The 15,973-nt window shown below is 38.6% G+C and overlaps 1 protein-coding gene across 3 annotated transcripts in view; it reads left to right on the top strand.

Annotated features, from left to right (window-relative positions):
• Window positions 1-15,973, top strand: part of CTNNA3 (catenin alpha 3) — a 1,889,266-nt gene that overhangs the window by 1,273,853 nt on the left and 599,440 nt on the right. For all 3 annotated transcript variants that reach the window (XM_020998213.2, XM_078150742.1, XM_020998214.2), the window contains exon 11: window positions 10,028-10,184. In XM_020998213.2, the coding sequence (XP_020853872.1) occupies window positions 10,028-10,184 (157 nt within the window). The remainder of the gene's footprint in view (window positions 1-10,027; window positions 10,185-15,973) is intronic.

Below are 15,973 nucleotides of genomic sequence, written 5' to 3'. Positions count from 1 at the left end.
TACTCAACCACGCAAGACTCCCTTCGTTTCACAAAGTTTATTTTTGTTCAGAATGTTGAGTCCCCCCAGGTGAAATATACTTCATGTCACATAAATTATAGTAGTAAATACTGTGGAAATGAAACTGCCTTCTTGCTTATCTTGGAGTATGAGAGCTGCTGCCTTAAGGAGTCACAGGTAATAAAAATTTGAAATGTTTATGCTAAGAGCATAACAAATCAAGCTCTTTTGGGGGGTCCTGGTGTCTTGTGTCTATTCGAAGGTGGTTAAGTCAAGCAGACATGAATGGCAGGAAAATGCAAAAGGAGTCTACTTTGTCAGGAATTAGCAAGTGCATTTGAGGGGCAGGGGAGACGGAGGGACTCTCTGGGATGAAAATTATTGAAGACAGTTGTGTTCAGTTAATTCAGGTATCTAGTTACTATACTAAAATATGACTAAGTTATTATAGGAGGGTCCTAAAAAGAAAAATAGAAAAACTGCCTATAACATTCCATAAAATGAAATGTCCCCCAACATAAATCAAAAGGTTATAAAATCTGCTCTGTTTGGTATTTAAAGCCTTTGGTAACTTAAGCCCCACTTACCATTCCGGTCTTCTTACACCTTACTCCCAGGATGAACTTTTTGGTTCAGCGACACCAGCCTCCTGGCTATTCAACAAACAAGACATTCCATTTCTGTGCTCCAGGCATTTTCTCTGACTATCCCCTGTGTCCGGAACGTTGTCCTTCCTCTGCTCAGATTACTGACCTCCTTTGCTTCATTGAAAACCTAACTACAATCCTCTCTTCTAAAGGAAGCCTTCCCTAACCCCTGAATTCCAGCACTTTCCTTATTTCCTGATTAGCCGGAGCAGTGGAGAGAGTGCCTCTCCTGAAGACAGGAAGACTCATCTTCTTGAGCTCAAATCTGACCTCAGACACTAATTATGTGACTGAACAAGCCATTCAGCTCTGTTTGCCTCAATTTCCTCATCTGTAAAATGAGCTGGAGAAGGAAAGGGCAGAACTCACTCCAGTATCTTTTCCAAGAAAACCCCATGTGTGACCCCAAAGAGTCAAACATGACTGAAAAATGGCTGAACAACAACCCTTCATCTTGTATGTAGCTTGCTCTGTATATATTTATTTGCAGTTGTCTTCCTCATAAGATGAGGAGCTCCTTGAGGGCAGGGACTGTCTTCTGCCTCTTTTTGTGTCCTCAGTACTTAGCACAGTACCTGACACCTTTGTTGGGTTGTTTCAGTTGTGTCTGACTCTCTGACCCCATTTGGGGTTTTCTTGGCAAAGATAGTAGAGTGGTTTACCGTTTCCTTCTCTAGCTCATTGTACAGGTGAGGAAACTGAGGCAAACAAGGCTAAATGACCTGTCCACGGTCACACAACCAGTACGTGTCTGAGACTGGATGTGAACTTAGGTATTCCCAAGTTCAGGCCTGGCAGTCTATCCACTGTGCCACCTAGCTGCTCTGAGTAAACATGGCTTGGATCAATTCTTACATCCAGAACATACTCTTGCTTGTGTTATTCTGGTCAAGTCACTTAACCTGACATGCCCCAGGCCGGTCTTGAATATGCTGAATTGAAGAGAAGGTACCTAAGTGCAGCCACAGAGGGAACTTTACTGGGCCTAACTGGGAGCTCCCAACAACTAACATCAGTGGTGGACAAAACAAAGAAGGAAAGAGATGGGAAGTGATTAGGAGGGGGGCACTAACCGCTGGGGAAAGCTGATTTGAAATAAGCTGTAACAAAGAAAAACAAACAACAACTAATTGGAGAAGTGGTAGGGAATAGGGAAGGAAGCCCTGGGTTTGGGTTCAAATACAAGCTCTCATGCTTTGAATCTTTGTGACTTTGGGACAGCAAGTTAACTTTTAGGGATTTCAGTTCTTCATTGTTTTTTGTTTTTATTCATGCTTTTGAATTTACTGGCCCATTTTGTATGAGAATTTTTCCCATTTCTTTTGTGAAATTTCTGAGATGGCCATTGGAGGGCTACATTTTGATCAAATGAAAAATGGCACAAAGGAGGCACTATATAAATGCTCATTCCTTCCCCCTCCCTTCCAGTAGGCCTGTATTTGAATGAAAGTATCTGAAAGGCCATCATGGAGAGGAGAGAACAGGCTTGTTTTGCTTGGCACCAGAGGGCAGAACCAGGTGCCATGGAAAAGACTCAGATTCAGGCTTGATGTCAGGGAAAAAATTCCCAACAAGTAGAGCTGGCCCAACATGGAAGGGGCTGCCTCCAGGCTTTGGAAGTTCCCTCTCATCTGAGGTCTTAAGGCAAGATGGCCACTTGATTTGCTATAGTAGAAAGGGGATCCTTTTTTAACTATGAGTTGGACTAGATCAGGGCTTCTTAAACTTTTTGCACTCATGACTTCAGCACTTCTTAAACTGTGGGTTGACTATATTAATAATAATAATTCCTGGTTCTGACAAAACTCATTGCTCATTTCGCTGGATCACAACTTCTACACACTATTACAGAAAATACGAGATAATCTTGCCACCCTTATACCTCAGGGGAAGAAAAGAAAATCTGATTTTATCAAATTGAGCAGGCATACTTAGATTTATGAATGGCAGCATTGCTTAGCAGCTAGACTGCTGATCTAGAGCCAAGATCTTGACTCAAATCCTACCTTGATATTTATTGCTCTGCAAACATATACTAGTCATTTAACAGCAATGGGACTCAGTTTCCTCACCTATAAATCAGGGACGGTAATACCTGTAATTCTAAATTTATTCTGTATTCTCTTCATAACACACACTAGCTATGTGGTAAAGCATTACCAGCAAAGAGACAAGGGTGCAAACAAAAGTAGAGGGTAGTGTAAAGATAAACCGGTTTACACAGCAGTCGAGGTAGGAAAGGGGTAAAGGTATAGCCAGAGCAGGGTCTGAAATTCCATGATCTTCTATGCTCTTCCAACCACGGGCAAGTAACTGCATCTCTCAGTTCCCTAAGCCATTTTCAAGACTATAGGTTACCAAGAAAGTTCTGATCTGGATCGGTAGAAGGAATTCCCTTGTTTAGGAGTTGGCTATAACAGTGAAATCAGCTGTAGTCTCTACCCCAATCCTTACCACTTTTGTAGGGTACTGTTGTGAAGTGCAAGTGACACTGTACAGAAAATATGCTATAATCATCCCACATTATGTATTCATGAGAGAGATCATGACTACGATTGTTGTTTCGTCTACATTTGGTTTGGCTACTTTTTTTCCATCTCTCAGTTGTCTGATCCTCCTGGTATCTTGTACATTTAATTCCTGGGTGGGTGAAATACTAACAGCATCATTAGTGGAATTCAGTGGATTTAGAATCAGGAGACATGGGTTTGCTCATTGTGTTACCAAGTCAGTCCCTTGATGTCTATTTCCTTGTTGGTAAAATGGACTTCTAATCTTCATTCTCCCTACCTCATAGGACTATTTTTTAGGAAAACCTCTCTAAATGTTTCTTCTCCATGGGGAATTATTCCTCCCTGATGTTTTTCCTTGATTCCTCATTGTGGTGTGCAAATGTTTCTGGGCTCCCAAGGGTTAGGCCAGAAGAGGCCAATCTCTGGAAGGTCCTAGTAAATTCCAAATATTTTAAGGATCAACTGAAATTTTGTTTGCTTCTAGTAAGGACCTTAAAAAATACAAAGAAGTTCATCACAGGGTGGCCATGAGGTGATGGATTTTTGCCACAGCAACTCTTGGGCACCATTAACTAATTCATATAAAGACTGTGATCTGTGTGAGCAGAAATTCCAAATGAAATACCCTTGAAATGGCATTATTATCATGGAGGAAGAAAAAAAAATTGACTCTCCTGTTGCATAATTGAGTCTGTTGTAGATTTAGCAAAGCACAATTTCCTCCCATTTCTCTTATTTTTTTTTTATAACCCAGCCTCTGCTTTTATCTTATTTGTTTTAGTGTGGCTAAAAAGCCAGAGAAGCAAATTGTTAGAGAAGATGATAGATGCGTTTAAAAAAAAAAGTCTGGGGATTTGGGGTGAGGGGACCTGGGTTTGAGTTTTGACTCTGATATTTCTTACTTAGAGGGTAGTACAGTAGATAGAGTGCTGGGCCTGGAATCAGAAAGTACTGAGTTCAAATGTTGCTTTAGGCACTAGTCAGCTATATGACCCTGGGAAAGTCATTTAACTTCTATATGCCCCAGGTTTTTTCACCTATAAAATGGGAATAATAATAGAACCTACCTTAGAGTGTTGTTGTGAGGATCAAGTGAAATCTTTATGAAGCACTTAGCATGGTGACTGGACATAGTAGATGCTTAAGAAATGCTTATTTCCTTTTTTCTTCTGTAACCTTGAATGAAGTTACATTACCTTTGATGGCCTCAGTATCCTGCAACGTGAAGGGATCAGTCTAGGTCACCTTTCATGTTTCCTCTTTTTCTAAACCCCTGACTCTATGGCCCTTTTTCAGGGACATGTTTAACATGACATGTTTTTTTTCAGTCATGTTTGACTCTTTGTGACCCTATTTGAAGTTTCCTTGCCAAAGACACTGAAGTGATTTGATGTTTCCTTCTCCAGCTCATTTTACAGAGGAGTAAACTGAGGCAAGTAGAATTAAGTGACTTGCCCAGGATCACACAACTAGTAAGTGTCTGAGGTTGCATTTAAGCTGAGGTCTTTCTGACTCCAAGGCCTTGAGCTCTATCCACTGTACCACCTGGCTGCTTTTGCTTCTTTGTACCTGTATCCTAAAGCAAAGTAAGTCCTCACAAGCAGTTTAAGAGTGAGCAATCCCATTGTGGCACACAAGTTCTGCCCAAGAGTAAGTAGATTACAAGATTACAATATCTATATGGTATGTGATGTTATTAATTGCAGTTAGAATTCTGTGGGCGTCCATGATAAATGGTTTTGTAACCTTTCAAAAGGCTTATCATTTAAAGTAGAGCAGCAGCGAAGATTTATGCTGTAGGTGCTACAGGCCCAATCGTAAAGAATGAATCAATTGTCTGTGGAGATAAAATGTATATGTTGGGATAAACAGATATGGAGAGGGTAAAACGTGCAAAAGAAGTGAAATGAGCCCAACCAGCCATGACTGATATTTCCTTTTGGATATACAGAAGCATTTTAGGCATAGTGGAAAATTGTGTATGAATTTAGATTGGCTCCTCTCTGCATATTGGGTCTTGCTAAATTTTACAATCAATCATTCAGCTGTGCATTAAGCACCTACTATGTGTCAGGCACTGTTTGAGATACTTGAAGATACAAAAACAAAACATAAACAGTGCTTGCCTTTGGAAAGAGCCCTTTCTTTGAACTCATCCTGTGACCTGGAGACTGTTTAATGGGCATCATTTTATGGATCTATAAAAGTCAGAGGGCTTACCTCATGCTCTAGTCACAGATTAAAGAACTAGAAGGGACCTTAGGGCCATCAGTTCTAACCTATATGTCCTCTACGACATACTCAGTAAGTGGTCATCCTTTGATTCGGTGAGGGAAAATCCATTACTCTTGGGGCAACCTTCTCTCCACTTTTGGATGGCTCTTATTAGAAATACATACATACACACATATGTATAAATACACGTACATATGCATGTGTGTACATATATGTCTGTATATACCCTTAAATGAATATATACATGCATATACATACCATATACGCATGTATATATAAACATATGCAATATATTCTCTAATATATGTATGCATACATGTATGTATATGTGTATATGTATTTTTTGCCCTAACATAAAATCTAAATTCATATCTCTATGAATTACATTAGGCATTGTCTAAGGTTTCTTCCACTTCTAATGAATTTCAGTTTAAGTCAATAGGGGATCCATATTTTTATCCTAAATATTGATTTTATTATCTTAATTTTGTCTGAAAAGGGAATTTATGTCAATGTTACCCTTAAGATTTCTTTAGGAAATAGCCAGGTTAAATTATTTTATTGGCACTATCCAAAAGAAATGTTTTCAGAAAACTTTCATTGAATAGAATCATAAAAGCATGTGGATAATAGTAGAATCACAGAAATTCTTTTGATCTGGAAATAACCCTTTGACACCAAAGAGTTTGTGCTCTTCTAGGAAATTGAAGTCTAGAGAAATTATAAAAAAAAAAAAAAGACAGAATATTAGAGTTGGAAGGAACCCAAGAGGGCAATTAGTCTAATGTATACCTCAGTAGGACCTCCTCTGTAACGTTTCAGACAAATGGTAATCTAGGATGTCAACTGGCAAGCCCATTAGCCCCAGAGGAAGCCCATTACATTTTTGTATAGCTTAAGTGTTCACAGCATTTTAGTCTGCAGTTAGCACAGTGCCTACCACATAGTAGGTGTTTAATAAATGTTAGTTTATTTACTGAGTTGACTGACAGATATCTTAATATGCCTCTTTACTGCTTTTACTCATTGTTCCCAAGATCTGCCCTGTGAAGCCAAGCAGAACAGGTCTTATCTTTCTTCTCTATGATCATCATTTAAGTACTTGAAAATAACAGTTACCCCTTCATTCTATACACACAGAGACACACGTGCACACATGCACACACATACGTACACAGATATTTTCTTCCTCTTGCAAACTATCAGTCAGTCACTCAACAACAATTTATTAAGTACCCTTTTATATTAGGTGCTTGTAGTACAAATGCAGTAAATAAACCAATATCTACCTTCTAGGTGTTTATAATCTGATGGGGGACTTGGTAAGGGTGGGCATAAAGAAGAAATGCAAAACGAATCAATACAAATAAATGCAAAGCTGCTAAATATTTGAAACTACCAAGTATGCATATGTAAGAGTAGATCTGTGAAGGGGGGGGCACTTAGAGTTCAGCCTTTGTCCTTAAATAATTAAGCTTTCTTTAGTATTAAAATAAATTTCCTCAGTGGATGCTACTATTTTTTCCTAATGGTATTTTTTCATCTTCTTTGCACTGATGGACTCAGATGAAATATTACCAAAAAAGCCTGTGATCATTTATCATTTCAAAAATAGGAGAGAATTTTAATGAAGAGTGTATTGCTTGTTTAAAATAAGGGAAACAATCCACATAATTTTGAGCCTCTTTTTTTTTTAAATCCACAATTATAAATGTTTAACCTTAGTTTATGTGGTCAGACTTTTCCTGGGCTATTTTTTTTGGCTTCCTAAAGTGAGACAGTGTTCACAAAGAAGGAATGGAATTGTTTTACTGTCTAATTGTGGGTGCTGCTTTCATTTCTGGGCATCATCCTTCATTCATCTATATTATTGTAGACTTACTATTCACACCTTCTTCCTACTCTTCAGCAGACAATGTAGTTGACCACTTGTTTCACCTTAAATTTTGATGTTTTTGTTTCAACGTTCCTGCAAAACATAAGTCCTTTGAGGGCCTTTTATTTTGACGGCAATCCTTAGGGCTTTTCTCTAATCCTTGCAACTGGTAGGCAAGTAATAGGTATAATTCAGGTGAATTGAGTTGAAATCAACAAATACTCAAAACTTCTAGTGAGTAAATCTCTAATCAAAACTCTAACATTTAAATTACTTATAAAATATAATAATCATTGTTTTAATATAAGAATGAGAGACTTGCTTGCTTTGTCCTCCCTCCATTTTTAAATGTCTTTGTATTTTTAATTGTCTGTTTTACACACACACACACACACACACACACGCACATATATACATGCATATGTGTCCATGTGTATGCATTTATGTGTGTATATATACATGCATATACACCCAGATTCACATACATATGAATGCATACATATGTGTGTTTGTGTGTGTATGTATACATATACTTTTTCCTCTCAAATACACAGTAGAAAAAAAAGTAAGGCCGAGATCCAGCACTAGAATTTGCTCTAGACCTGAAGCATATTACCTCATCTGGGGAGCAGAGGTTGATTTTAGGTTTTCACTAAACAGCAGAGCATCAAAAAAAAAAAGCTATTCTTTTCCTGCTATAATGTCATTTGTGTCAGGTAAATTAAATCAGTGGGAGGATTGAAAATTTTCTAAGAAAATGTAAGCAGCCCCAGCTCCTCTAATACATATTCCCACTGATTGTTCCTTACCAGGATTTGAAAAACAAACTTGTTTCTGGATGCCATTTCCCCCCAACTCCTTGTACTCATGGCTGCCTCATGGCAAGACCAATGAAGCCCCAGGGATCAGAACTATCACAGAGTGCATGTGTTTTTACCATAAGTTAATAGGCTCATAAACATTTGAAGCCAAAGAGACAAGGTGTGTGACAAAGCATTTGCTTATGAACTTGGTCTTCATTTCTTTAAAATTTAATGCCTTCCTCTCTTGCCAAAAGGAATAGAATATTAAAATAATATTTTTTCTGCTTCCAGTTCCTAGCTTCTACTGCTCCCAATAAACTGTAGAGAGCCAGGCACATCCCTGAAATTAATGAGCAGAAAGAATTTCTTTTTCAGTTTTTTTTTAATGAAATCAACAAAGCCAATGTCCTTTTGTCACTTCTGGTGAGCCTTGATACCTCTGTATTATCTTCCACTGTAGGATTTTCTTTTTAAGAAGGTGGGTAGGGCTGGACCTGGGATTTCATTAGTAAATACAACTCCTAATGAGAAAACCTCCTTACAAGCCATTGAAAGTCAATATTTAATTGGTGAGTTATAATACTGGAGACCTGTCTGAGGCACTGAGGTTAAGTGACTAGTCCAGGAACACATAGCTCTGCAAATAGTAGAAGCAAGATCTGACTTCCTATGTGTGTACTGAATCACAAAATGACCTCCCTATCCATTATGCCGGGAGTGGGAACCTGTGGCCTGGAGACCACTTGTGACCCTCTAGGTCCTCAAGCGCTGCCCTTTGGACTAAGAGGGCCACATGTGGCCTCAAGGCAGCAGATTCCCACCCCTGCTATTCCACGCTGCCTTATTGTATGTCATTACATTTTGTAAATCTCATTTTGTTTGCAGAGCTTGGCATTACCCTGGTTTTCTTTCCAGCTCTGTGAGCTCTCCTTTTCTACCTCCTCCAACACTGCTTCTTCATCTAGCCTGAGAAATACCAACATTCCTCACAGCTCCTCTTTCTAAACTTTTAGACGTTACCCACTCCAAAAGCCTCTCAGTCAGTGCTCTCAAACCTCTATCTCCAGAGTTTCAGTCTTGAAATCCCAGAATTTCCCACTATATACCTCCACCTGAGGGACTTGCAAAATTGAAAACTTGGTGAGAACTTAACTCATCATCTTTTTACAAGATATTGTATTAGCACACCCTATCACAGCCATAAATAGAAATGTTGATGCCAAGAGAAATGGGGCAAAGGGAAAAGAACCCTGAAGAACAGGAGGGAGTAGAGATACTTATGTACTCAGGGAATATAGGAGGACCTCATTATCTCTTCTTTTGGGCGTTCCTTGGCCTTTTTAGGAGGCTTTTACATGACACTTGTGACTAGCTGTAGTAATGGTATGAGGAGATGGTCTATCCCACAGAGAATCCTGGCTATGCCTCATGCAGCACAGTGAATGACACTCCCCCCGCCCCCAACATTTTCTAGAAATCTCCCCTCATTCCCAGCCTTGGATTTGGGGATCTAAGTATCTAGAGGAAAGCTTTTCATTTCAGTGTGTATGTGTGTACATGTGCTTGTGTGAGCATATATGTGAGTGTATGTGCATGTGTGTGATTTTTGCAGAAGCCTAGGCCTTGCCTAGATCTTGCTAGAAGCTGAGGCAAAGAGTACTTTTCACTGAGTGTTCATGTTGACTTTCCTAGCATGACATCCCTCCCAGCTTCCACTGCTTCCTAAGAGAACTTTAAATTAAAAATGGATTCTACTCTGACTTCTCTCCCGGGCCAGTTTATTTGCAAGCGTCAAAATTCCTCTGTAAAGCAAGTGTTTTGCTAGCAATCCACTATAACTATACCCCTAAACAGAATGATTTATTCTGTTTTGAAAGATGAAATCCCAGGCGTCTCCTAGATATCAGTAACTATCCTACATAGTAACAGTGTGTTGCATTTTGCATTCCCCAGGTGATCAACGCAGCCCTGGCTCTCACTGCCCGACCCAAAAGCCAGGCGGTAAAATCCAACATGGACATGTATAAACGCCTGTGGGAGAACCACATCCATGTCCTCACTGAAGCAGTAGATGACATCACAAGCATCGATGACTTCCTTGCTGTATCTGGTAGGTCATTGATTAGGTCGTTGATTTCTTATTCTTGCATCTTGAAAAATGTGTCCATTTTTTCAATTGATAATGTTAGAGGAAAATTTCTTTTTCATGTGAAACAGTGCTCTGTTGATTATACTGATATGGGAAGAAAAGGGGCCCCTACTTCTGGTAGTGGCCCTGGCTTCAGTGATGAGCTGAAGGATTACCACCTCCATTAACTGTTTTCATTTTTTTTTTAACTTTCAGGTTATTACAGTCATTTCAATAAGCGTTTATTAAGCATCTACTACTTGTAAAGAACTGTACTGGGCACTGCGAATTGAAAGGGGGGAAAAAGAAGCCCCTAAAATCAAGAAGCTATATTCTACAAGAGAAAATATTGTATCTTGTGTAATTCTAGTGAAGTTTTGGAATTCTTGATCTTGAGGGAGTCGCTTCTTAAAAAAATAGTAAGACAGTTATAAGAAGAAGAACTTTGGGGGCTAGGCGCCATTTTATTTCAAGTCAGTAAATGACCGCGTGTAACTAGCATCACTTGCTGGACATGTTCCAAGCATGGGACAGGATACAAATACACTGCCCTTGTGGAGTTATTGTTCTACTTAGAGTAAAAAAAAAATGACAGTGGTGGAGAATTAAATTAAAAAATATATATATAGGCAAAAGTTATAAAAAGTAATTTCTGGAGGAAGGAAGTGATAACAACTGGGGAAGGAAATCAGAAAAGGCTTTGTATAAAAGACAGAGAGGCAGCTAGGCTACCCAGTGGTTAGAGCACTGGCCTGAGAATCAAGAAGACCTGAATTCAAATTCTCCGTCACACACTTATGAGCTGTGTGATGCTGGGCAAGTCAGTTAACCTCTGTTTGCTTCAGTTTCTTCATTATAAAATGGGCATAGTAATATCACTTACTTCTCAGGGTTGGCATGAAGAGTAAATGAGATAATTATAAAGCGCTTAGCACAGTACCTGGCACATCGTAGGTGCTATATAAATCTTATATCTTCTTCCTATTATTATTAAAGGGAAGAAAATACCTTTTGCTTCCTGTCCTCCCGCACACACGTGCCTTCTTCACTTATCTGAATGCACAGTTCCTTTCCTGGGTCTCATAGCCAAAATGGCCCTCAATGCACTTCTGGTATTTTGGGGCAGCGTTTGTCTAAGGAATCCAAGAAGTGGTTCTACAAATCTAAATATAATCATAATTGAAGTTACTTAAAAATTCCATTTGAGCAGGAATGATCAGCCACTTATCACAAATTGGCGAGGCATCTCCGGGGATCATGAAATCACTCTAGTTAAACCACATAATAAAATGGTTTAAAAAAAAAAACTGAAAACTTAGGTTTTAATAAATGTTAGAACAGAAAGGAGAGGCAGACACGTTGGAGGACTCTGGCTCCCTACCTTTATTTAAATGAGCTTTCTTCCCCCTCCATGTTAAGAACATGTTTAGGTTATGAATATTTGATAATTACCTTTCACTCCCGGGACATTTTGTTGACTCCTTGAGAAGCTTGCTGTTTATTTTACAAATTCAAATTTAGTTTTCCTTTTTTTTTTTTTAACATTTTGCAGTTTCTTAAACTAGTATCTATACATCTGAAAATATGAGTGTGTCACTGTGCATTCTGGCTTTGTCGTTTTCTGTTCCCATCTATCTATGCCCTGAGGAAAAAGAAAAAAAAAAAACCTCTGTGTGTTTTGTGTATGTGTGTGTGTGTGTGTGTGTGTGTGTGTGTGTGTGTGTGTGTGAGTGTGTGCATGCGCGCGTGTGGAGACAATTTCTATGTTTTTAGAAGTAAGAGAATTGATAGTCTCAATCTCAAATTGAGGCACAAGGAAGTTCTCTTATAAATCGGACCTTTCTAAATGGAACATTTGGAGAAACCTTTTTATTTTTCAAAATGATATAATCTTTGTGTTAAAAACACCCCAAGCCCTTCACTTGTCCTGAAGTCCTTCTGCAAATTTGCAGAATCTCAGAGGAAAGTATCTAAGAGACCATCAAGTCCAACTGTTTCCTAAACAAGAATCCCTGCCAATGAGCTGTCTTGTCCCAGTTTGCTGACTTCCAAGTGATGGGAACTCACTATTTCCTGAGGCATCTTACTCTGTTTCGGACTATCTTTGATTATTATGAAGTTTTTCTCCCTGTCAGTCTAACACCTCTTCTACTACAATCTCTAGCCACTGTTAATTCTTCTGACTGTTGGTGCCTTAAAATCCATCCATCTGAGGGGATCCATCTAATCTCTTCTGATGACTGTCACCCATTCTGAATTAGGTACATAGAAGAATTTTAAGATACAGTGCTATGTCGATTAGCATGGAAAAACATTGAATTTGGAGTCAGAGGACGTGTCTAAGTACCTCCTCCATCACTCATCAGCTGTGTGAGCTTAGGTAAATCTCTTAAAGTGTGCTTGTTCACCTGTAAAATCAGGGCATTCTGAACTTGACAGCCTCGGAAGCTCACTCCAGCTCTTCATCCTTTCTTCTTACAATCCTATGGCACAAAGGCTTGCTTCCCACATCTTTTTATCCCATCACAAAGGCTCCACCAAACGGCAGGTATTTTGCTAATTTAATGACCATGTTATGCATTTTTGAGATCTTCAAAGATGTTGTTGGAAACTAGTAACAGATGAATTCTGGGCTTGGAAAAGACAAGTAATTCAAGGTCATTCTAAAATGAAGAAGAGAGGCAAAATTTCCTAAGCCTAGCTCATTCCCTTCAGATCTCAGGAGGAACCAAATTAGCGGATCTCCTTTGGATATATATATATCTATATATAGATATATAGATATATATATATCTATATATATATCTATATATATATATAGATATATATATATAGATATATAGATATATATATATCTATATATATATCTATATATATATAGATATATATATATAGATATATATATACATACATACATATATATATATACATATATACACACACACACACAGACATATATACACACACATATACATATTTATACACACGCATATACATATATACACATATATGTATATATACACATATATGTGTATATATAATTTGTCATATATATGTATGTATGTACGTGTGTGTGTGTGTGTGTGTGTGTGTGTGTGTGTGTGTGTGTGTGTGTGTGAGATACGTATGTCCTGGGCTAGGGAAAACTTGGATCAGCTGCTGAGCTGTCGTGAATAAATCCCCCAAAAGACAGAGTTTCCAGGTTATTCATAATCAATTTGTTAATTCAGTTAGCTAATAATCAATTAATTGGTTATGATCAGTGGCTTCTTTGGGTAACCAAAAACCACAGGGGTGTTCAGCTCCTTCCGCTGTGACCAAGACTCAGTAGCCTCTGGAAATCTTGGCAGGGGACGCCCTTTCTGTCTGGACTTCTCTGGCTGGTTTTCTCCTTCATCAGCTGGGTTACACTAAACTCTGATGGAAGGGATCAAGGACAGGGATTCCTTCCCCCAGGGTAAGGGCTCACCCCAACTGGATTACTGGATTCTATTTATAATCTAAAAAGAAATTGGGTTGCCCAGTTGGGTGGTTAAAGAGCATGTGCCTTGGGGACTAGGAGTAATCCTATCACTTATTCATGCCCTTCCTAGATTAACTGACCTCTTCAAGGGTAGGGTCATAACAGAAATAGGAGGAAAAGGATGGATCATAAATTAATAGTTATTAATATAATAGTATAATATTAATTTCGCTCACAGTGTTAGAACTTTGGATAAATCCTATGTGATTTCCATCTAGTCCAAAGATTCCCTCACCACCCCACCCATCCTATTTCCCAATTTTTTTTTCCACTTAAAACTATTGGACTCAATAACCAAAAGCAAGTAGTGATTGTAGGCATTATTTAAGGATAACCACCATCACCACTACCACAAAAATAATGATACTAATTTAGGGCTGCATTTAAAAAATTTCTATTCCATTGTTTTGTGGAATATACAAATATTGAATAAAGGAACTGTGTTATTTAAACTTAGTATCTTTCCCTTGGCCCCTATTCTAGTATTGTGTTTACATATGATTACCTAAATAAATATTAGTTGTTATAGTTATTTTTAATTGCATTTGGAACAAATAAGAAAAAAAATAATTACTTCATAACTACATTTTAAAGGATTAGATGAACCAACCGAGTTTCAAAACTCTTAAAATATTAAACTTTTATGAATTTAAAGTTATCTTTTCTGACCTATTTAGTCTTCAGCTACTGGAAATTAATTAAAGGATTTAGAAGTTGAAATTTATGTGCTCCTATCAGTTCCCTCATAGTGGAAGATGGTCAAAATGGACATTCTGAGGGAAGAAATGGATCAAAATGTATTGTCTGTGCTCAGAACTGTGCTAAGAGCAGGGAACACAAATGGAAATAAAGACACAATCTTGTTTTCAAGAACGTCATATTCTAATTGGAAATGACACATGAAAGAGTTCTGCTACAATGTAGTTGGGAAGGCCCAGAAGTTTTGAAGGTGAAACTGAGGGATAGATGGCAAAGAACAGGGTTGTTGTATTTTTCAGGCAATTGGGGTTAAGTGACTTGCCCAGGGTCACACAGCTAGTAAGTGTCAAGTGTTTGGTCTGAGGTCAGATTTGAACTCAAGTCCTCCTGACTTCAGGGCCGGTGCTCTATCCACTGTGCCACCTAGCTGCCCCTAGAACAGGGTTTTTTAATGTTAAATGACAATGCTTGGTGAACTGGAGGGCATAGATGCAGGATAGATGATAAGGTCTAGTGGTCCTCCATTTTATGTGAAGAAATAGAGCTAGTGATTCCCATTTCATCCATGTAGTATGAGTAGTCAAGCTGGTCAGGCAGGATCTGGTATGGGAGCAGAGTAGAATAGGGGACTAACTATTGGGCCAGTATTGGAAAACTAGGAAAGTGAAGTCAGAAAAGGGTCAATGGTCTGAGGAAAGTATTTAAGGGTAGAGAGATTGGTGATATTACTGAGGGGAAAGAATAGTTTTAGAAGCGAGGCCTCCAGAGAGATGGAGTGATAAGATGTAAGAAAGATGAAAGCCAGAGTTTCTGATGAAGAAAACAGTACACAGTCAGGAAACAGAGAAATCCAGAGTGTGTTCATTCTTCTGTGTAGATGAAGTAGGCTACAGGAGAAGATCATAGGTTGTTAGGAATTAGGGGACATGGGTGACTAGGAAGTTTGAGGCAGCATTACCACAGTCTGGCTTCCTTTCTTTAATGTGTCACTCATGAAGGGTGTTCATTAACTTGGTGTTTTTCAAAAGTCTAAAAATTTTGAAAACGATAGACCCAAGAGGTAATTTTCTACTGCATCCTCTGATCACCCCTTAACCAGACAAACATAGATGGGATTTTATCAGTGCTGTGCCCCTTTGTTGATGATCTTTTGAATGTTTTATCAAAACATTGCACTTTGCCTCTAGGCATTTACCAGCTAACACCCAAACCAAAGAAAAATGAAGAATAATCTGATCACACGATGCTAAGGTTTAGGTCTGTACCAAGAGTTCAGGGGCTTTGGTCAGTTTTCATAAAAATAACCATATGTACCAGTAATACTTAACACAATAGGTCTTGGTTAGAGTGTGTTTTAGCTCAAGCAAGTGAAGTCCTAGGGCCTAACTTGAGACCTTTCAGGGAGGCTCATTACATATGATGGTCTTTCAGCCACACCAGGAGGAGGAACGAGGGTCAGTGATCAATCTGTGCTGGACCATCCTTGGACTTAAGAGGCACTAGGACACTAAAGGATACTAGGCTTAGAGTATTTGGGTTTGAATTCTGA

The sequence above is a fragment of the Phascolarctos cinereus genome, unplaced genomic scaffold, assembly GCF_003287225.1.
Source record: "Phascolarctos cinereus isolate Bilbo 61053 unplaced genomic scaffold, phaCin_HiC Scaffold_3;HRSCAF=262, whole genome shotgun sequence".
NCBI classification, from domain to species: domain Eukaryota; kingdom Metazoa; phylum Chordata; class Mammalia; order Diprotodontia; family Phascolarctidae; genus Phascolarctos; species Phascolarctos cinereus.
The sequence above is the reverse complement of the archived record's forward strand: the minus strand, read 5'-3'. Positions and strand labels throughout refer to the sequence as shown.